This window comes from Ascaphus truei, chromosome 2, assembly GCF_040206685.1.
Source record: "Ascaphus truei isolate aAscTru1 chromosome 2, aAscTru1.hap1, whole genome shotgun sequence".
Taxonomy (NCBI): Eukaryota; Metazoa; Chordata; class Amphibia; order Anura; family Ascaphidae; genus Ascaphus; species Ascaphus truei.
This window is the reverse complement of record NC_134484.1, coordinates 44,663,656-44,686,537: the sequence shown is the minus strand read 5'-3', so window position 1 is coordinate 44,686,537 and position 22,882 is coordinate 44,663,656. Positions and strand designations below refer to the sequence as shown.

At 48.3% G+C, this 22,882-nt stretch overlaps 1 protein-coding gene across 1 annotated transcript in view; it reads right to left on the bottom strand.

Moving 5' to 3' along the window:
• SNTB1 (syntrophin beta 1) overlaps positions 1 to 22,882 on the bottom strand; it is a 204,398-nt gene that overhangs the window by 10,603 nt on the left and 170,913 nt on the right. The window contains exon 4 of the mRNA XM_075582311.1: positions 11,711 to 11,850. Within this exon, the coding sequence (XP_075438426.1) occupies positions 11,711 to 11,850 (140 nt within the window). The remainder of the gene's footprint in view (positions 1 to 11,710; positions 11,851 to 22,882) is intronic.

The following is a 22,882-nucleotide window of genomic DNA, read 5'->3' as shown; positions in this document are numbered from 1 at the left end:
TCCTACTGCCCTCTCCTTCCCACCTGCACCCACGGCCCCTCTCCCTCCCACCTGCACCCACTACCCCTCTCCCTCCCACTTGAACCCACTGCCCCTTTCCATCCCACCTTAACCCACTGCCCCTCTCCCTGCCACTGAACCTACTGCCCCTCTCCTTCCCACCTGCACCCACTGCCCCTCTCCTTCCACATGCACCCACTGCCCCTCTCCTTCCCACCTGCACCCAATACCTCTCCCTCCCACTTGCACCCACTGCCCTTCTCCCTCACCTGCATCCACTGCCCCTCTCCTTCCCACATGCACTCACTGCCCCTCTCCCTCCGACCTGAACCCACTGCCCCTCTCCCTCCCACCTGAACCCACTGCCCGCTCCCTCCCACCTGAAGCCCACGTCCCTCTCCCTCTCACCTAAACCAACTGCCCCTCTCCCTCCCACCTGCACCCACTTGCCCCTCTCCCTCCCACCTGCACCCACTGCCCCTCTCCCTCCCACCTGACCCACTGCCCCCTCTCCCTCCCACCTGAACCCACTGCCCCTCTCCCTCCCACCTGAACCCACTGCCCCTCTCCCTCCCACCTGAACCCACTGCCCCTCTCCCTCCCACCTGAACCCACTGCCCCTCTCCCTCCCACCTGAACCCACTGCCCCTCACCCTCCCACATGCACCCACTGCCTCTCTTCCTCTCATCTGCATCCACTGCCCTCTCCTCATAAAAAATATATATATATCTTTCTCGCACAAAGTAAAAAAATAAAAAGTGGGATTTACAGCAGGGTTCTCTCGTATTTATAAATCTCCCCATTACAATTAGGCCAGAGAGAGAGGGGGATGTCTCTTACCTTCTCCGGAGCGACCCGCCTCCTGCAGCGACACGTTTCTCATAGCGCAGCGACACTGCATGAGGGTCCCCAAAGTCCTGGTGCCCAGGGGGGCCCAGAGGGTCTTAATCTGGCACTTCTTATCTCCACTCAACTTACACTTGCAATCCAGTATCAAATGACAGCGTGCCCTATCAGCAATGTCGGCCTGGATGCTCCTTCGTCAGATTAAACTTAACATAACCAAGACAGAACTCCTAATATTCCCTCCCAATCCTGGCACCAGTGTTCCCTATTCTATTACAGTCTATAACACTAGTATCCACCCAGTCCACAAGAACTCTTGCCAGTTTCTTCCTTCGCAACAATGCTTTTTTTTTTAAGAAGCAGGTTTCATTCCGTGCAAATCCGGGGCGGTGTGACCTAAAAAGGCTCAAACGTGCATTTTCGGACAACTAGCTGAATGTTAGTATTGGTATGTCTTTATTTATATAGCGCCATTAATGTACATAGCGCGTCACAGCAGTAATACTACGTGACAATCATATAAATAACAAATAATATAAATAACACATAAAGGGGAGAAGTGCTTCAGACATAACAGTGACATTTAGGAAAAGGAGTCCCTGCTCCGAAGAGCTTACAATCTAATTGGTTGGTAGGGAGAATGTACAGAGACAGTAGGAGGGCGTTCTGGTAAGTGCGTCTGCAAGGGGCCAAGGTTAATGTATGAGGTGTTTAATTATCTGCCATGGAGCTACTCATATGCTTACGTAAGCAGGTGTGGTTTTAAGGTGGGTCCTTAAATGTGGACAGAGAGGGTGCTTGTCGGATATTGTGGGGAAGGGCATTCCAGAAGTGTGGGGCAGTCAGTGAGAAGGTTAGTAACTCTGTTAGGTGCAAATGGCAAAACCGCTTCTAAGAAATCAGGTTTTTTTTTCTCACCTCCTTCAAAGTGGAGAGAATACTATTGCGGGGTTCCACCCAGAGCCAGAAATATGGGTTTAGCTGAGAGTACAAAACCCATATATTCAGCAAAACCAATATGTCAGGCTCTGGATGGAGTTACAGTAGCTCCACGTCAGGTCATTCTGCTTCAAAACCAAGTATTATCCGGGTGTTTTGCCTGTTAAACCGTGCGGTTTGTCACTGTAACTCCCCCATCTGGTGTTGGTTTACTAAAGTAAACAAGGAGTTAAACAGTAAGAGTAGATGTTAAGCTGCACCCAGTGTTGACACAGCAGTACTGCGTCATAGGAGGAATAAAAGAGAGGAGAGGAGGATTCTGGGGAAGAGTTCAAGCATGGAAGAAAGAGAACGGCTTCAGAGAGTAGCAGTAAGGAAGATCTTCCCCAAAGAATAGTATAGATCAGGCCCCCCTTTTATTATGTTTAAGATGGAGTCAGTGCCCCTTCAGATAGGATCCAATAGTATGGCTAAAAGAGAGAAGAGCTTGTCCCAGTAACGGGAATGCAGACATGCCTTAGTGGGCCAAGCAGAAGTGCCCCCAGGATGTCTGGGGATCAGCTCTATCCATGGATCCCACCCACGGTATTCAGTACTCCCTGAGGGAGGGCAGTTCTAAAGCACGGATTGGAAAGCAACTGTAAGGCCGAGTCCATAGCAGGGAGGCCGCGCTGAGCTGTGCTGGCGCTCCGCGCTGAGCCCCTGCATCCTCCATGAGGATGTCTTTTTAGGGGGCTCACACGCGAGCGTCCGCAGGCGTTTTTCAGCCCGACAGCCAGGCTGTTTTTCAGAGCGCTATCGGCTGAAAACATCCAATCAGCGCAGAGCAGCGTCAACGTCACGGCGCTGTGACGTTGACGTCGGTGCATCGAGGGCGATTGGCCCAGCGACGTCACTGCCCCGCCTCCCTCAGTCTCCCCCCGCCTCCCGATCGCGCCCGCTGGCTCGCCTGCATGGGCATAAAATCTCGCAGATTTCAGCAGGCGTGCCTCAGCGTCAGCGCGCCTCAGCCCTGCTACCCCCTCTATGGACTCAGCCTAACGTAGCACAGAACAGGACAGGATCTCAGCATGGACTCCCAGTAAGATGGACGCTAAGGATATTGCTAAGAGGGGGGGCCCGGTCCAAAATATGAAGTCAGTAAAGTAACAAGTAAATATACCTCCCATGTGTGTTAAGAGTGGTAACCCAGGGAAGACTGTATCAAGAATGATAGCAGTATGAATTAAAATGAAGGGCAGCTATGTCAATCTACATGTACTGTGACTACAGTGTCCCCCAGCCTGGGAACATAAATAAAGATTGAAGTTGTACTATAAACTCTTCGGGTGCCCATCCTTTAAATCACCCAGCCGACCACAGACAGCACCCTGAGACAAGGTAAATCAATGTGGATGTTCAAACCACCACTGATGTAAGCTCCCTAGGGAGCCGGGCAGGGAGGGTTACAGCACTTTTTATAGACGCGGTTTAAACAATGCGATTTGCAATACAGATTTTTGTCTAGTTTCAATACACTATGTCAAGTCGTGCCGTGTTACAGGGACAAACTCGCAGCTAGAAGAATATCCCCCCTGCCCCCCTCAGTATATTAATAAAAGGGGGAGTTATGTCATGAAAAGTGTTCTGCACATTATGTCAGTTCCTTACATTATATACATTTCACACGCCTCCTAATGCAAAGAGTTAGAGGCCTTGGTAGGAAAATAAATAACAATGCTTTATTCTTACACTGGGGAAAAAAATGTTCCTAGTGACATACAGTATACACATTTCATCAAAGGATGAAAACAGCACGTCAGATCATACTGTATAGGCTACACAGCGATAGGAAAATAGTTGCAATGGAGAATTTACAAGGTACACTGATGAAAGGTTAGGAGCCTGGGACATAGTGGTCTTGAAGCTCGCTGAGGCGCGCTCCTGCTCTGCCTCGCCTGCTGAAAATGATGCTTTTCCTGTCCATGCAGGCGAGGCAGTGAGCGCGCTCAGGGGGCGGGGGCGAAGCGGAGGCATGCCAGGAGGCGGAGCGGGAGGCGGGGCTAGTCCCCCGCTCCCAGTGGAATTATCTGCGTGGAGTGACTGCCCGCCCCCACATCAACCAGAGACAGCAGCAGCCGGAACTTGAGCCCGGCCTCAGGCCTCCCCCATCCGGTCCAACTTCCAGTGCCAGCCAGCAGGGGCCCCCGGCGCTATCGGGGCAACCCCTCACCCACGGCATGATGGGTACATCACTGATTGTAGGTTTAACATTGACGTTCAGTTCTAAGACTGCAATGCATCAGTAATAGGTGAACAGCATGATCCGTGCAAGCCAATCAGATACAAAAGCTACACGTTACTATGCAGACCGAAACACTGAGTGCTTTCAACATCACATGATTTTTTTCATATAATCGTTGGTGTGTCACATTTTTTATTTGTTTGTCGGATCCTGTGTGTCATCTATGCTAACAGGATACTGATCATAAAACAAACACAGCAAGTTAATTTTATCTCAATATCAATGGCTGAAGAACAAAAAAAGGTCCTGATTATCATAACTTTTTTTTTTTATTTAGACACAAAACAAGTTATGGTGAGCGAAAAAGTGACAAAAACCCACCACTGTGAGTAGGTTTACTGGCTCTGCACTTCTCGAACCCTGGATGTGCTGAAAAAGCTGTGTAAGCTTATAGGGCTCCATGTTAAAATGGACAAGAAGCAAAAGGTGAAACACTGAGTGATCATGTGCATGTCATTACCCAGAATCCCTGGCTGCAGTGGAAGCACTGTATGCTAGGAAATAATGGGGAAAGGCAGGTTTGTGGAGCTGTCTGAGACGTGGCATTTTTATTTGCTTTTTTTAATTTACAAATGTTTAAAAAATAAACCCTCCCTTCCTGTTATCACAGCAAAAACTGACAATAGATATTTTGGTGTCTAAAGAACTTTGCACTGTTGTTATAAAGGATTCTGCATTTAAGCACAGTACCACTACTTTTAATACCACTCTGATCAATTAAACATTGCTTTAAAAAACTATGTATAGGAGGGTTTCCGGTGACGTCATCTGACATGGTGGTGTAGTGGAGAAGCTCCGCGGACCCACTAGAATAATAGACTTAATTTGCGCTCTTTCGCCTAATATTCCCCCATTCTTTTTGGACCCCTGACAAGAGCTAAAGGAGGAGCATGTCTAAATAACAGAAGAAACCCGCAAATCAAGCGGTCACAAAGTATTTCTCCCCGCCGCAGAAGAGCCCGGATAGCCCTGCGGACACCCAAGATGGCGCCGGAGTACGCGGCACGAACATAACACAAGGGAATGGAGCACGACCTAAAGAAGTCCCTGTGCAAGAGGAACCTATTACAAGAAGCTACTTGGAGGAGCTCATGACCTCCATGCACACAATACTACATACAAAGCTTCATGAATCCCTCCAAGCGGATATCAAGACAGCGGTTCAGGACCTGAAGCAGGAAATTTCAGGCCTCACAGAACGGACGACAGGCCTAGAAGGCAGGCTAGAGGAATCCCTCATTCGCCACACTGAAGCCTAAGAAGAGATCTTCAGACTGGGGGAGGAAATCTCCCATCTAAAGGACGGATTAGAGGACCAGGAGAACCGGGACAGACGCCAAAATTTGCGCATCCGCAATGTCCCAGAAGCGGTTCTCCCTGGGCACCTCCGATTATATCTGGCTGATTTTTTCAACTCAATCTGCGGCCCGATCGAGGACAGAGACCTGGAAATTGATAGGGCTCATAGGGCCCACGGTCGGAGGACCCCAACCGAAAACGGGACGTCATCGCTAGGATGCACAGTTATTCTACTAAAGAAAAGATAATTGTGGCCTGCCGGGGCAAGGACTCACTAACCTTCCAGAACGAGCCGCTCCAGGTCTTCAACGAACTCTCGAGAATAACGGTGGGCCGCAGGCGGGAAATGAAGCCCTAAACCTCCTTTCTACGAGAGCATGAGATCAAGTATCGCTGGGGCTTCCCGTTTAAATTAACAGCAAACAACGGAGGAAAATACCTCACAATACGGCGCCCCGAAGACATGGCCCCTTATGTGCGAGCCCTAGGCCTAACTCCACCATCTGCCTGGTCGTCCGATTCCCCGCAAACACCCGCGCAGAGAGAGGAAGATGAAGGCAACACTACTCGTCCCGCGAGGAGAGCCGCAGCACAACGCCAGACAAAGAACAGACGAAGATTACAGATGAGCTTTCCCTAACAAATGTTCCCATTATTTTACCTCTGAATTCCTGCCACGACTGCTGCAGCTGTCAGAGCGGGAGCCATTCGACCATCAGAGGCTGATCGACACTCGTGGAGAACTTCCCCCTCTGGAGATAACTCTGAGTGCCGACACCCCAGAGCCATCAGCTGCAACGACACCGGTGAAGAGAGATGAAGCGCTGGGTTGCTTCACCACCTGCTATACATCCTCAGAAAATTTGCTCGGTGCCTGTTTATCTAAGGTTCCGGATTGAAGGCAGCTGTTGCCTGAAGCCCCGAGTTTACCAACGCAGGTTGGATGACCGGTTGTCCAGGTTTTTTTTTTAGCCTCCCGCCTGTTGCGAATGGAGGACCCGATGGCCACAATGGAGGCGATGCTTATAGCGCCACTCCAGAGGATCGCTAACTGTGAGTACTCTCCCCCCCCCCCTCATTCATACTACGGGATAGTTGCCGGTTGGTGGCCCCATCTACTCAGGACAGACTCCTGATTGATATTGGGGGGGTGGTTGGGTGGGGGTTTCCGCTGAGGTCGATGATAACCTAGAATTATCTGTAAATAAGTTGACAACGGTATGCTGATGGTCAGTTCCTCGACTTCCTCCTCCCCCCCCCTTAACGAAGCATGGGAACTGAGTAATTCCCCCGCTGTCTCATTACCCACACATTCCACCAATAGCAGGACTATTTCCTTGCTACCAAAATAATACTGGAGGCCTCCTCAAATTCGGACTTAGGTCCAATTACCTGGTCAGATCACGCCCCCATCACACTAACTCTCTCAACCCCATTTACAAAATCGATATCTCACACCTGGAAGCTTAACGATTCCCTACTGAATCACCCAGAAATAGAAAGGGAAATCAAATCCGCCATTAAGGAGTATTTAGCTCTTAACGAAGGTACTGTTACATCGCCGGCGGTTCTGTGGGAAGCCCATAAGGCAGCAATTAGAAGGACCTTCATCTCCATTGCATCCCACAGAAAAAAGGTCAAGGTGAAATTAATAACCGATCTGACAAACAAAATTAGCAAGCTGGAACAACAGCACAAAACCAATCCCTCGAAAAAGATTTACAAAACCTTGATCACGGCCAGAAATGAACTAAAACAGATTCAACTGGAGAAAGTAGAAAAGGCCCTCATATGGACTAGCCAGAAATATTATGACAAGGGCAACAAGGCTGAGAGACTTTTGGCTAGCAAGCTTAGAGGCATACAGAAACGCTTACAGATCACGGCGATTAAGAGTAAAACTGGTGAGATAATATATAATGACAAAAAAAAACGGAGGAATTCACCGCATTCAACACTAAACTATATAACCTTAAAGAACAAGACGGAAGTACGGGGACCCCAGCTTCTGAATCAATTAGAAACTACTTAGCAGATTGTCTCCTACCGAGGCTGACGGAGGAAGAAAATCTAGCACTCAACGCAAAAATTACCCACACAGAACTGGCGGACGCAATAAAGACATTAAAAATCTCTAAAGCCCCTGGTCCTGATGGTTTCTCCAATGTCTATTATAAAAGGTTGTTTCCGATCATATCTAGGCATTTGCTAGGTCTATTTAACTCATTTATGGAGGGAAACCCAATCCCACCATCAATGACCCAAGCCAACCTCGCCATAATCCACAAAGAGGGCAGGGACCCGCTGCTCTGTGGGAGTTATCAGCCAATCTCCCTATTAAATAACAACCTCAAATTATATAGTAACATTTTAGCAAATAGATTGAACCCAATTTTACCCAGATTAATACATAACGATCAAGTGGGGTTTGTCTCAGGTAGGCAGGCCTCAGACAATACCCGCAAGATCATAAATATAGTCGACCATGCCCACCTCACAGCTACCAAAGCGGTTCTGCTGAGTTTTGACGCAGAGAAGGCGTTCGATAGAATTGATTGACTATTCCTTGATATAACAATGCAAAAATTCGGCTTCAAAGATACATATCTAGAGGGAGTCCGAGCACTATATTGCAGCCCCTCTGCGGTGGTCAAACTCCCAGGGGGAACCGCAAAGAAATTCGAAATAAAAAATGGAACAAGACAGGGGTGCCCCTTGTCCCCCCTTCTCTTCGCTCTAACAATCGAACCTCTAGCATCCAAAATACGAGACAATATAAACATTCAGGGCGTACTAATTGGTGAATTTTTTTTATAAAGTCTCGTTATTTGCAGACGATATTATCTTAACTTTAACGCAACCTCAGACGTCCCTCCCCAATCTTCATAAAGAATTAGCGGAATTTGGCAAATTATCAGGCTACAAAATTAACAGTGACAAATCAGAAGCCCTAAACCTGTCAGAGCCAGAGATGCAATTATTGAGACTAAATTTCAATTATAGATGGAGCCCTTCATACATTAAATACTTAGGAGTGAATGTATCAAGGAACTACTGCTCCCTTTATCATAATAACTACCCAAACCTTTTTAGGAAAATTAAAAAAGATCTGGATAAGTGGGAAGGATACCAGATCTCATGGATCGGGAGAATGATCTCAGTTAAAATGAATATACCAGATTATTATTTTATTTTCAAACGCTCCCAGTCCATATCCCTGGCTCTGAACTAAAAAATATTCAAAACAAAATCTTCCATTTTATTTGGCAGGGTAATAAACCCAGAGTAGCAAGATCGGTTCTCTTGTCGCCCAGAGCTATGGGGGGGGGGGGGGGGGCATGGGAGTCCCGGATGTCTCAAAATACTACCAAGCAGCCCAATTAAGACAGACGGTCTCGGTGGAACTCGGACCCAGACCAGCTCTGCTGGCTAGCAATTGAATTTCAATACTCCAGAATGCGTTCTCTACCAGCTTACCTGTGGTGTGGGGATAGAGGGACTGATATGGCGCCTAAATATTAACTGGGTGCGATGAGACACACATGGGGAATATGGCTAAAAGCAAAAACTAAATTCCAGCTCTCCTCAACCAGCTCACAGCTCATCCCAATATTCAACAACCCCCCAGGGTGTGGAACTAACAATTTGACCTATTTAAATCACTTGGGATCAGAGCGGTCGCCGACCTGTTGAGCGATGGAAAGTTCCTGAGTTTCCAGGATTTATGCACCAAATTCAATGCACCTGAACTAGACGCATTAAAATTTCTCCAAATTCGACACTTCTTACAAAAAATGTCCCTAACGTTGAAATTTCCCCCTCTCACAAAATTTGAAAAACTGTGCCGGGAAGGGGCACATCAAAAAGGTCAAATAACACAAATATACGCCGGAATGGAGAAGCCACCGCACACGATTACATGCTCATATGGGCAGCGAAATTGAACATGGTTATTGACGGAGAGGACTGGGAAGAAATATGGGACTCGGCCTCAGGAACTTCCATATGTACCACAGTGAAGGAAAATATATATAAAATAATGTATCACTGGTATCTTACCCCAGTGAGACTGAAACAAATATACCCTCTGGCCTCAGATTTATGCTGGAGAGGCTGTGGACAAAGAGGGGACATGGCCCATATCTGGTGGCTATGTCGAGAGATTTGAAAATTTTGGCTTAAAATATAAGATTTGATAAAAGAGGTCACAGACCTCACAATTCCCTTTGACCCATTGACCTTCATATTGGGCAGACCGATAGAGGAAATTGATCGTCCTGTATGGAAATGAATCTCCTTAGTTCTCACAGCAGCGAGATGCTCAGTTGCATCTCAGTTGCATCTCAGTTGCTCAGATGCTCTCATGGAAGAAGGTAATGCCCCCCACGAAAAAAATGATGAAGAAAAGCATCAACGAGGTCATGACAATGGAAAAACTCACGGCCTTCCTTAAAAGGTCGACAGAAAATTTCTATAAAATCTGGGAGCCCTGGTCACTCACTGAACCAAACTAAAAAGTATCGAATTAAGCTACCCGTATGCGGAAGAGCCGTGGAGTTGAGTTGGGGGAGTCCGGCCGACCGAGGGGAGGGTGGGTGTCACCCCATCTCCCCCCCCCTGTGCCCCAACCCCCAACCACCACCCCCCCCCCCTTTCACTCTTTTTCTGCCCCGCTCTAGGCCCTCGGACCATAATGTGGGCTTTTCAAAAATGCGTTGTTTGTAATAGCAAAGCAACAGGCTTCGATTACAAGCTTGAAAAGCCTGCCCGCCAGAGACTAAGTCCAGGATTTTAGGCCCAAATTCTCAGAAACAAACGTTGAGGTCGCGGCTGGATTTGATGCCAATTTGAGTTCCAGAAGATTTGGGCTGACTCGCGGTCAGGATGGACCAAGGTTTCAGAAGAGAACGTAGCGAGGGCGCATGGAATTTTATGCCGATTTTGGTTCCAGGGGAATCTGGGCTAAGTCCTTATCAGGGTAAAAAGCTCCCAAAGAGTCCCCTGCACTAGGAAAATCTAGTTTTCAACCTCAGCCCCAAAGTAAGTGTCTTTCCGCCTGTATGTTTCATTGCGTGTAAGCGAATTTGTGCCGAATAAATTACAATTTATTTCTCTACCTTGTTTTGCTCAATGAAGGATCCGGTAAAAAGGTGTAAATAACCTCCCGTGACAAATGGGGCACTTCGGAGCCTGAAGGATATGGCAGCATAAAGTTTGAGCTCCGAGGCACATGGGCAATGAAGCAAATCTAAGCTAGTAAAAGCATCAATTTTTGCCATCAAAAGGATGTAGATACTACGCTGAAGCCTTAATATGCCTCCAAAAGACACAAAACAATCTGGGAAACTTCTTTCACTTCCAGGAAAGCTCCCGCAGCACTCGTGCAGGAGGCCTAACGCCACGTGCAGGCTCTTACTCGGAGGGCGAAGAAGAGGAGATGCCAGGCCTTGACCCTAATAGTACAAAATGGGATATAGCGGACTTATTTAACAACCTGAAAGGGAGGGAGGGGCACATCACAAACACGGCTTAGGTACCGCAGGGTGCCTTCTCTCAGGGAGTAGAAGAAATTATTTTTGCCCATTATTTAGACTCTAAACACACTAAGGCGGAAGGTCATTGTGAGTCAGATGGGCTCAATACTGCTTTGAGATAGTGTGTAAACTCTGTTATATTGTTGAGATGGTCACGGTATTTTCACAATTAACACACATGTAATGACATACTACTCTTGCAGCCAAGTCCAGCGGACGCTAGCGGTTCCTAACATGGGGACAGCTGATTGCTGCAGGGAGAAGCAGAACAAGTAGCCCATAATATCCAGAATGAATTCCTGTCGTGACAGGTCACTCTGCGCGTATGCTGATAGGCCGAGACGGCGTTTGCAGGGAGCTCTGCGGTGGCAACATCTCTGCGGTGGCGTGCTCCGGACCCTCATACGTTCCCCGCAGAACCCTCTTGTGGCTTCAGTGTAAGTCTCCGTCTCCCCCTTTCAGCCTCAGGCAGTTGTTCAGCTACCATTTTAGCTTAATTCTGGGTACATGCGCCCCGTTTTTCTGAACATTCATGTCTTATTAATTTTTTCATTTGTTATGTTGTTTATAGATCTAGTCTAATTAGATACATTTTATTTTTGATGAGGTTTCTGTTTATTGTTTATTGTTACTTAAACCCGGATCTATAGCTTATGTGTACTGAGGTGGGGTTGGATCCCCTCAGTTATTTTTTGTTTTATTAATAAATATTTTACATCATTTTAATCCCTGGTGCGCATTGTGTGCATTTTTCTTCTATAGCAAACGATGAAATGGAATATTGAGATGATCATTTAGCTTCAGTACCTGGTGGCAATGAGAGGGTACGTATGCAAAGGGTTGAACCAGGCTTCCTTCATGCGGGGCATGCTGTCATACATCAACAGGTCCTTCTCAGTCAGGACTATGAGCACAGGCTTCCAATGCTTCTCATTCTCCCCCGGAACCTGAAAAACAGAACTGTGATTAGACAGAGTACAACAATATGTTACAATAAAATGCTCTAACCTAAGTGGATGTAGCCAACGTTATTGAACCTGCTATCGCACGATAACGCAGGCTGGCACGAGTTTTAACACGTTATTGTCCGATTTGCAATGTTATATAATGGAGCCACGAGTTGCAAAATTGTGCGAGTTGCACTTACTGTAGGATCTCATTCTATATAAGCGGCCGTTCGTGCCATTACCGCCAATGGGGATTTTTGGACCAAAATGAGCCCAATGCATTGCACTTCTGTTGTAAAAGTGACACACAGAAGAGCCTTGGAGCGCCAATGTGTAAAACCCATTTAGATGTGTTGTGTGCCGTGTGCGGCAACTTTTGGTTCGCTAACAAAAACTTACCTTAGGGGGTGGAGTTAGAGGCGGAGTTTGGATATTGTCGGAGGCACACATACGCAAATTAAATGTATAAAAAAATTTGCAAATCATGTGCCCCTTTTGTGTGTCATAAATGCGGCACAATTGTCCATCAACTTGTTCTTGGGGCACAAGACAAAAGGCAAAGACGAAAACAATCCTTTATGCAAGGGATCTCCACTCCAGTCCTCAAGATCCCCCAACCGGTCAGGTATTAACGATATCCCTGCTTGAGTACAGGTGGCTCAGTCTTCAACTAAGCCACCCCGATTGTGCCACCTGTGCTAAAGCAGGAATTTCCTGAAAACCTGACCTGTTGGCGGGTCTTGAGGACTGGAATTGAGAACCCCTGCCTTAATGCGTTCATGTGAATGAACTTGACGCACACCATATGAAGAATAAGAAAACGTGAGCCAAATGTGAGAGCATAAATAATTCATCCCCAACATGTGCGGCTAAGGATTGTAGGTGAGAAGTAGCTTTTTGGATGCAATGCACTTTTTCAATCCCTTTTCAAAAGACAACTCTTTTATACATGGCATCCGTAAGCATCGGGAATAGGAGGCTTATGATAAAGTGACAATAAGTGAAAGTGCTGCTACAAATCAGCTCATATTCACAGTTTATCAAGAGTTACAGTCAAGGTCTGTTCATCTGGATGAGAAATGTCAAGTATATTGAAGCATAAAAGTGCCACAGAACCCAGGCATATCCTGATTGCTGTTTGTAATGTAGCACCGAACCCAGCCCCTCGTCATGCTGGTAATTTCCAGTACGAGTACACACTGTGATTAACCGCAAAGAGAAACTGCCAACATCTCCCACACAAGAAGGAAACGACTCTAGCAATGCATATCCACCTAAACCTTTTGCTTTTAACCCCGCGCTGCCTAACAGATAGATCACTAACCCTGTTTTTATGCTCATGAATCCTGCCTCGCACCCGTCTCCCCTACAATCTATCCTAAACGCTGCTGCCAGAATCACTCTACTCTTTCCTAAATCTGTCTCCGCGTCTCCCCTCCTGAAATCCCTCTCCTGGCTTCCTATCAAATCCTGTATCACACATTCAATTCTCCTCCTCACTTTTAAAGCTTTACACTCTTCTGCTCCTCCTTACATCTCAGCCCTAATTTCTCGTTATGCACCATCCCGACTCTTGTGTTCTGCTCAAGGATGTCTTCTCTCTACCCCTATTGTATCTAAAGCCCTCCCACGCCTTAAACCTTTCTCACTTTCTGCCCCTCACCTCTGGAATGCCCTATCCCTCAATACCCGACTAGCACCCTCTCTATCCACCTTTAAAGCTGCAGTTCAGTCTTTTTTATTTTTTTATTTTTTTACTTCAATAGTTTCATGTGTGCAATCTCTAATCACCTAAAGAACTGTATAGCTGTCAGTCAATTCGTTCTCCATGTATTGATAGGTCGAAATTTGGGGACATAATTAGTGAAGGGATCTGTTTATATTCTGCTTGTCTGTCATTGGAAGCTCATGAATATTCATGAGCACTCCTGCACTGACATGTGCTAGAGGGAGGGCAGGGCTGACAAAGGGGTGTGCCAGAGCTTGTGACAGGACATGAAGGGGCAGTGCCTTAGCAAATGGCTGTTAGAATAGAATTCAAGAAAATTGGTCTTTCAAAGTTGTTTTTTTAAAAACAGAAAATGCTAAAAGTATTTTTTCTTACTACAGAACTGATTTATTAAATAAAACACACATGCAGGATATTGACTGAACTGCAGCTTTAAGGAAGCATACGAGTAGCTCTATGAGTGATAGTTTTTCACCGCATACATAAACATTGGCCCCTTGCAGACACGCTTATCAGAACGCCCTCCTACTGTCTCTGTACGTTCTTCCTACCTACCAATTAAATTGTAAGCTCTTCGGAGCAGGGACTCCCAATTCAAAATGTTACTGTTATGTCTGAAGCACTTCTCCCCTTTATGTGTTATTTATATTATTTGTCATTTATATGATGGTCGCGTGTATTACTGCAGTGACGCGCTATGTACATTAATGGCGCTATATAAATAAAAACATACAATACAATCAACGTTACACTCTGTAAATGGAGCTGAAATCAACTCCAAGATGGACATGCACTGTATCAATGTGCAACTTTGGTGCAACTCTTGGGCAAAACATTGCACCAGATGTATACATTTCAGTTATTGAATAAGGTTTTTCTCTATAATATATAGGGTGCACTTGTTTAGTCCAACGTTTCATTATATTTGTACCGTAGATACTCAGATCTCAGTATCTACATCTAATAGGATGATGTGCAATTGTTAGAGTAGCTAATGTGAAGGAGGCTTGGAGCTGAACCATGGACTTCTGATGTCTGGGAACCCGGGTCCCGAAATGTTTGAGTTTTCTCATGCTTGAGTTTGACACAACAAACTACAAAGATCACTAGTTGCTAAATAAATGTTGCATCTTTCTGCTGGCTGTGCAGCATTGAGCGTGACAAAGAGAGACGTTCTGCCCGGCGGGAAATATTCTTCCAAACCCGGACAAAAGGAGTAATATCTTGGAATGGGGGGAATGGCGGATCAACTCAGGGGGATCCCCCGGTTTGGGTCATTAAAACTCCCCCCCCCCCAAAAAAAGAAAATGGCCAGTGCGGACTGCTGCTTTAAATTGTTTTCGCTTTAATATGTGCATCAATACAATCCACACAATGATAAGTAATTAGCTAAATTGCCGATCGATCCGTTCTCCTGTAATCGATCGGCGAAGATTCGGCTCGGGGGTTCACTAAATGGCTATCAGTGCAGCAGAAGAGGACCAAAGATGCAAAGTTCCTTGATCAGGCGGTCACTAGAATTGGTGCACTACTAGAGGGAGGGCAGGGATCAAAAAGGGGTGTGCCAGAGCCTGTTTCAGAAGAGGAAGTGACTTTGTAAACAGGGTTACCACCTTCTACTGAAGGCCAACCCGGAGAACAATGTTAAAAAAAATTCTCCTACTTGGTGCGCGCGTGGTGCGGCGGCATTGCCCGGCATACTCCTGCAATTTTCCCTCCAACTGCAGTGGACAGGCTACGCGATGTCAAATGATGCCGCGTTACCATGGCAACCGGATGCTACATGACGTTATGATGCTATACGGCATTAATTTGCCATGACAATGTGACGCCGCGTCCCATTGCCATGGCAACGTGGCGTCATTGGACGCCGCGCAGCCATGTTCACTGCAGTTGGAGGGGAAATTGCCGCACCCGGAGATTCACAAGCTAAACACGTAGCCCGGAGGTAAGTGCCCAAAACCCAGAGTCTCTGGGTCAAACCCGGAGAAATGGCAACCTTGTTTGTAAATGGTTGCTATAGAAACAAAAAATGCTTGTTACATTATAATACATTAAAAATGTCATTCAGTTGTTTAAAAAAAATGCTACAAGTATTTTCTCATAGTACAGAACTGATTTATTAAAAAAACAACAAAAAAAACAAACACGTAAGATATTGCTTGGTCTGCAGTTTTAAAGGGCTTGTGACACTTAATGGAAACTGCACAAATGCTAAGGTTTCAAACGAAAATATTTGCTGAGCAATACATTGCAGGCTTCCCAGCAGTGTATGGTTAACCAGGATTCTCTAGTTGGTAAAATGAGTAGACTTCAAGGGGATTAATCAAACTATTTGCAGGATATACATGAGAAAAACTAGACTCCATGCGATCTTAATCCATTACTGCAGGGATTCTCAACTCCAGTCCTCAGGTTCCCCCAACAGGCCACGTTTTCAAGATATCCCTGCTTCAGCGCAGGTGGTTAAATCAGTGGCTCAGTCTTCGACGAAGACTGAGCCACTGATTGAGCCACCTGTGCTGATACAGAGATAAGCTGAAAACCTGACCTGTTGGGGGGGGGGGGGGCGTCTTCAGGACAGGAGTTGAGAACCCCCGAGTCCTGTAATATTCACAGTATAGTGCGATATGAGAACATGGATTTCACAAGTTCGTTCCTAGTTGTTTCACTCACTTAAGAGTCTCGGCTTTAATATTCAGAGCATCATCCCACCTTTTTATTTCACTATTATTACGGGGGCATAGGATTAAAAAAAAAAAAGAAAAGAGCATTGCGTGGGAACGGAAGGTTAATAAAAGCAGTAGACTATAAACAGTACCTGTGAGTGAGACTTTCAGCTGTGAGCGAGATGTTACAAGTAATGTAACCTTATATAGTGCTGCTACAGTATTGCACGCTGCATTGATTATAGCAGAACACAACATGGTCTGTTTATTAAACTGTGATACCGGATGTTTTCCCGAGGAATTGCATCTTGGCGTATCCATTAAGGCCGTATCGCATGTCCAAACTGTGTGAAAATGACTTTTATCGTATGGTTCCAGCTGTGCAATTCTGACTGATAAAATGTTATATGCAAAAGAGGCAAACACACAACATTACACATTCACAGGCTATACATTAAGGTGCAAGTTTGCAGAGTGCTGGGAAAGGCTCGGACAGAAATCCCGTCTCCGTCAGCTAGGCGAAATGAAGGCCTTTGCTAGAGAGCCCTATTTCGCCTACCTGAGGGAGACAAGATTGCCAACTACTGTAAGGTTGCGTCCATACAGGGGCAGGACGCGCGGACGCGTCCGCACGCTGAGCGTTCAGACTGCCTAAAGGCAGTGATCGCGTCTATACAGCGTGCGGGCGAATGCGCGCGGAAGGGGGTGCGTGATGCGTGTGAAATCAGTCAAAACTGATTTCTCGCGCGATAGGGCGGTCATGTGAGCGGTTCACCCAATGAGGGTGAACCAGCTGCGTGACGTCAATGGCCCGCCCTTAGACACGCCCCGGACGGCGGGAAGCACCCGCTTTCCCTCAGCCTCCGTGCGCCTCCGTACGGCTGCAGTGTCCATGGACGCAGCCTTAGAGTTTCCGGTTGATGTTATCAAATTTGGGTGCAAAGTGCTCAAATAAGATATGAAAGTGTATGATTTTTATGCATAGATAATTCTTAACGAAAACAACCATTTTCTGTGCCATTTTGCATTGGCAAATAAAACCCCAATTAGCTTCTCGGTCATAGAATTTAGAATGTAATGTGTTAATGTGCTTATCACACCAGCTCACAGAGTCAGTACAGCTGGCTATATTGAAGAATATACACGCATGTATATCGAAGACCGACACTTTACCAGGGCCGGTAGTTTCTGGCGGCAAAAATGAAATGTGTGTGGGCGAGCCGTTCGTGAGGGTGAGTCGTCCAGGTGGGAGTGAGGGGGTGAGGTTTGAGGGTAAGTTGTGTAGGCGGCTTGAGGGTCAGTCGTGCGGGCAGGAGTGAGGGAGAGCTGTGCATGCAGGAGTGGGAGTGAGTCACGCAGGCAGGAGTGAGTGAATGGTACAGGCGGGAGTGAGGGTTAATGGTACAGGCAGGAGTGAGGGTGAGTCGCACAGGCAGGAGAGTGAATAGTACAGGCGGGAGTGAGGGTGAATGTACAGGTGGGAGTGGGAGTGAATCGTGCAGGCAAGAGTGAGTGTGAATGGTACAGTAAACGTGGGAGTGAGCGTGAGTCGTGCAGGCTGGGGTGAGGGTGAATGGTACAGGCGGGAGTGACGGTGAATGTACAGGTGGGAGTGAGAGTGAGTCGCACAGGCGGGAGTGAGGGTGAATGTACTGGTGGGAGTGAGAGTGAGTCGCATAGGCGGGAGTTAGGGTGAATGTACAGGTGGGAGTGAGGGTGAATGTACAGGCAGGAGTGAGAATGAGCCGCACAGGTAGGAGTGAGGGTGAGAGTTACAGGCGGGAGTGTGTCACACAGGCAGGAGTGAGGGTGAGTGGTACAGGCGGGAGTGTGTCACACAGGCAGGAGTGAGAGTTAGTCGCGCAGGCAGGAGAGAGGGTGAGTGGTACAGGCGGGTGTAAGGTTGTGCGTGCAAGTTGTTTCGGCGGCGGGGAGGGACAGCGTCCGTGAGCGTTTGCATTGGGCAGCCAAACACAAGTGCCATCAGCCCTGACTTTAACCACTACGCCACACTTCCTCATTAGATGAGTTTACTTTCGCTTTTCAGCGCAACATCAAAGAAACACTGTCAGTAATATATGTTAAAATAAGTGATCACGAAACAGACACAACACTGGGTTCTTTTCATGTACAGAAACCTTTATTTATTTTTTAGCCAGCCTAGATATTATAATCTTTATTAGCTTTCAGGAGCGCTAAAGGTCCCTCCCTTCTGTTACTGACGGTGTGCACACAACATTGATGTTATTTGAAGATGGGTTCCCTGTCAATTTTATCATGCAACATTATCTACCAATGTTTTATTGTTGGGATCTAATGTAAGGCCCCATACTCTGCGATGTAATAATAGGTTTGACTACCAGAAATGAACTCTACAAGGAAATCAAACAGTACAAAGACACGCTGCTCCTACGGCTGCCATCTGGCTCTGGAATACAGAAATAACCTTAGTCGTTTTGATTTACACATTGAGATGGAAGACTTTACAAAGCCAGATCTGGCTCAAACAAACACTGCCAGCATTAGCTTTACCAGACACCCTGAGTCTAATCACTGTGCTTCCCACTACCTTCCTTCCCCCCTTTTAATGCCCCAGTCCCGTCTAAATGGCCTATCACAGTGGTGCGCAAAGTGGGGGGCGGGAGATTTTTCTGGGGGGGCGCTGGCCGTTGCAGGGGCCCCACGCTCTTCCCCGAGGCATTAAAGTTAAATGCCGGGGGATCGCGTGAGGCCTCTGCAACGCTATTACTTACCTCGACTCTGCCGGTGTCACTCATGTCCATGGCAACAGCAAATTACGCTGCAGGGTCATGTGACATGACACGCTTCAAATGACGCTGCGGGTCACGTGACGCCGCATCAAGGTAAGCGTGGGCGCGAGCACCAGCGGAGGGAAGGCAGGGGGGCACAGCTGCAAAAGTTTGCGCTCCCCTGGCTTATCAAATGCTTCATGCACTTTGTATGCTTCATCCAGATCACATACTTCATTGTGAAACCCTTCTACACATTTATGCTTTGCAGAAATATTGATGTAAATAAATGTTTTTTGGCCCCACATGAATGTGGTAAAGTGCGATAAGCTGATTATTGAAACTAATTCATCAGTATTCAGTCAAAAAGTATTTTAACGTGTTCAATAAATACTTATCACACGGAAACATGGTACAGGTTCCCTTTATTTTTCTCTTGCAAACAGAAGTATTCTTAATTTAACCCCTACTTAATGACCTCAGACTAACCTCTTAATGCTGGGGAGGGGGTGGGGCGGGGAGGGGCCTGAGTTCTACTCCCCGTCCTCGTGTTCTCACTAGCTGAGCATGTGGCCCTAGGTCAGACAATAGGACACAACACCGGGATATGTATAACCAAATAAATGTCTTTATATTCAACCCCAACAATATAACCATCAGTGTGATCCTCAGGGTGAGGGTCACATACATACAATTAAACTTATAACAAAACGCTGCGCAGTTGTGTGTGCCCTGGTGTATATATATCATAGACGCCCCCCGGTCCTGCAGTTTAATGCTTGCATAAATGTTGGAGCTCTTAGAATAATAGGGTACCATAGCTAGGGTGACCATTCATCCCGGTTTTGCCGGGACAGTTCCGGTTTTTCGTGTGCTGTACCGGTTGCTGGACTGTCCCGGGAATGTCCCGTTTTTTTTGTGTCGGTGGTGGTGCGCGGGGCGGCGGCGGGGAGGAAGAGGATGCAGAGCAGCCCGGCAAGTATTTTTTCTTACTGCCAGGGGTTGGGCTTCTGCAGAAACGTGCCGGGCCGCAGGGGATTGGATGGAGTATGCCGGGGGGCGGGGCTTTGGCTCACCCCGGCTTTCCCTCCCCGGCACTCTGGCCCTCCCTCTGACTCCTCGGCAACCCGGCTCTCTCCCTCACTCCCCCGGTTCTCTCCCTCACTCCCCCGGCACCCCCCCCGGCAACCCGTCTTTCTCCCTCACTCCCCCGGCTCCCCCCCTCACTCCCCCGGCAACCCGGCTCTCTCCTTCAATCCCCCGGCACCCCCCTCACTCCCCTGGCAACCCGGCTCTCTCCTTCAATCCCCCGGCACCCCCCCGGCAACCCGGCTCTCTCCTTCAATCCCCGGCACCCCCCTCACTCCCCCGACAACCCGGCTCTCTCCTTCAATCCCGCGGCACCCCCCCTCACTCCCCCGGCAACCCAGCTCTCTCCTTCAATCCCCCGGCACCCCCCCCCCCTGACTCCCCCGGCAACCCGGCTCTCTCCCTCACTCCCCTGGCTCCCCCCCTCCCTCCCCTGGCACCCCGGCTCCCTCCCTCCTCCCTCAGGGCCCGCTCACAGCCTGCTGCCTCCGCCGCACCCGCAGCCGCCGCAGGTAGGCATATGGGGGGCTTGGGGGGAGAGGGAGATGCTGAGGGGGGGGAGAGATGGAACATGCGGGGGGAGAGATTGAAGTGGGGGGGGGAGAGGGAGATGCGGGGGGGGGGGGAGAGGGAGATGCTGGGGGGAGAGAGGGAGATGCTGCGGGGGGGGGGGAGAGAGGGAGATGCTTCGGGGGGGAGAGATGGAAGAAGCGGGAGGAGAGATGGAAGTGGGGGGGGAGAGGCTGCTTCTGCTGTAAACGCTGCTTGCATGAGAGTGTGTGTGTGAGTGTGACTGTGTGTGTGTGTGAGTGTGAGAGTGTGTGTGTGAGAGTGTGACAGTGTGTGTGAGTGTGACAGTGTGTGTGTGTGACAGTGTGTGTGTGTGTGTGTGTGTGTGTGTGTGTGTGTGTGTGTGTGTGTGTGTGTGTGTGTGTGTGTGTGTGTGTGTGTGTGTGACAGTGTGTGTGTGTGTGAGAGAGAGTGTGACTGTGTGTGTGTGAGAGTGACAGTGTGTGCATGTGAGAGTGTGACGGTGTGTGCAAGAGTGCGAGAGTGCGAGAGTGCGACGGTGTGTGCGAGAGTGTGAGGTGTGACGGTGTGTGCGAGAGTGTGACGGTGTGTGCGAGAGTGTGACGGTGTGTGCGACTGTGTGACGGTGTGTGCGAGTGACAGTGTGAGAGAGTGAGTGTGGGAGAGGGAGAGGGGGGGAGAGGGAGAGAGGGAGAGAGGGAGAGAGGAGGAGGGGGAGGGGGGAGGAGGGAGAGGGGGGGGGAGAGAGAGGAGGGGGGAGAGGGAGAGTCAGAGAGAGGGGGAGAGAGGGGGGATAGAGAGAGGGGGGAGAGAGAGGGGAGAGAAAGAGGGGGGGAGGGAGAGAGAGAGAGAATGAGGAGGAGGAGAGGGGAGTAGAGAGAGGAAGGGGGAGAGAGAGGGGGACGGGGAGAGAGAGGGAAAGGGGGAGAGAGAGGGGGAGGGGGAGAGGGGGGGAGAGAAGGAGGGGGACAGATCGATCCATGGGGGGGTGATGTGAGATGCAGGGGGGGGGTGATGTGAGATGTAGGGGGGGGGGGTGATGTGAGATGTAGGGGGGATGTTTAAACCAAAATCATTACAAAATATATACACAGTTTATTCAAAAGTATGAGTTAATTATTATTTATTACCCCCACTGCTTTACACGTCTATTTTGTGATTTACCCGTCGAACATGTCATCCAGATAGGGGTTCCCCAAAATGTAACGAAATACTTAAAGGGTTCCTCCAAACAAAAAAGGTTGGGAATCACTGCTCTATACACACAAACACACACTGCAGCCCCCACCTCTATACACACAAACACACTGCAGCCCCCACCTCTATACACACAAACACCCACTGCAGGGCCTACCTCTGTATACAGAAACACACACTACAGGGCCCACCTCTGTATACAGAAACACACACTGCAGCCAGGGTTGCCACCTTCCATTGAAGGCTAACGCGGAGATAACATTTTTTAGATCTATTTATTATATATTTATTTATCTTGCCTTTGGCTGTATCCTCCCCTCCAAATTCCGTCAACATGGCTGCGCGACGTCACGTTATACACATTGCCATAACAACGAGCCGCTCCGTGACGTCACGCGGCATCAAGTTGACATGACAATGCGATGCATTATGGTGACGAGGCATCACGTGATGCCACATTGTCATGGCAACATGTCACCGCCTGACGTTAGTGTCTTGTTGTCATGGCAACGGGGGGGGGGGGAGCGTGACGTGATGTACATTGTTTTATAAATAATGTTTTAAAGTGTCCCGGTTTTTCATTTTGAAAATCTGGCCACCCTAACCATAGCAGACCTGTCTCTCCACAGTTGCCCTCAATCTCCTTTGCTGTAATGAAGATCTCCTCTGCTCCTACTCACAGCTCCCTTGGGCCTCGGACATGGTGCCGCAGACCATGCAGACGCGTCCGCACGCTGAGCGAACAGACTGCCTTAAAGCAGTGTTTGCGTCTATGCGGCGTGTGGGCGCGGAAGTGGGCTCGCGTTACACAAGAAATCAGTTGAAACTGATTTCTTGGTGCGACATGCCGGTCGCGTCACTGTCACGCCCCTAGACACGCCCACGGACGGCACGCGTACCACGGCCAGGGAAAGCACCCGCTTTCCCTCAGCCTCCCAGCAGCTGAATTTACCATGTCCACAGCCTACGGCCGCGTCCATACTGAGCGCGACCAAACACATTGAGGTCTGTGCTCACGTCCACAGTGCGCGCACACGTGAGTGTTGGCGTGGCTATTTTTTCACCTC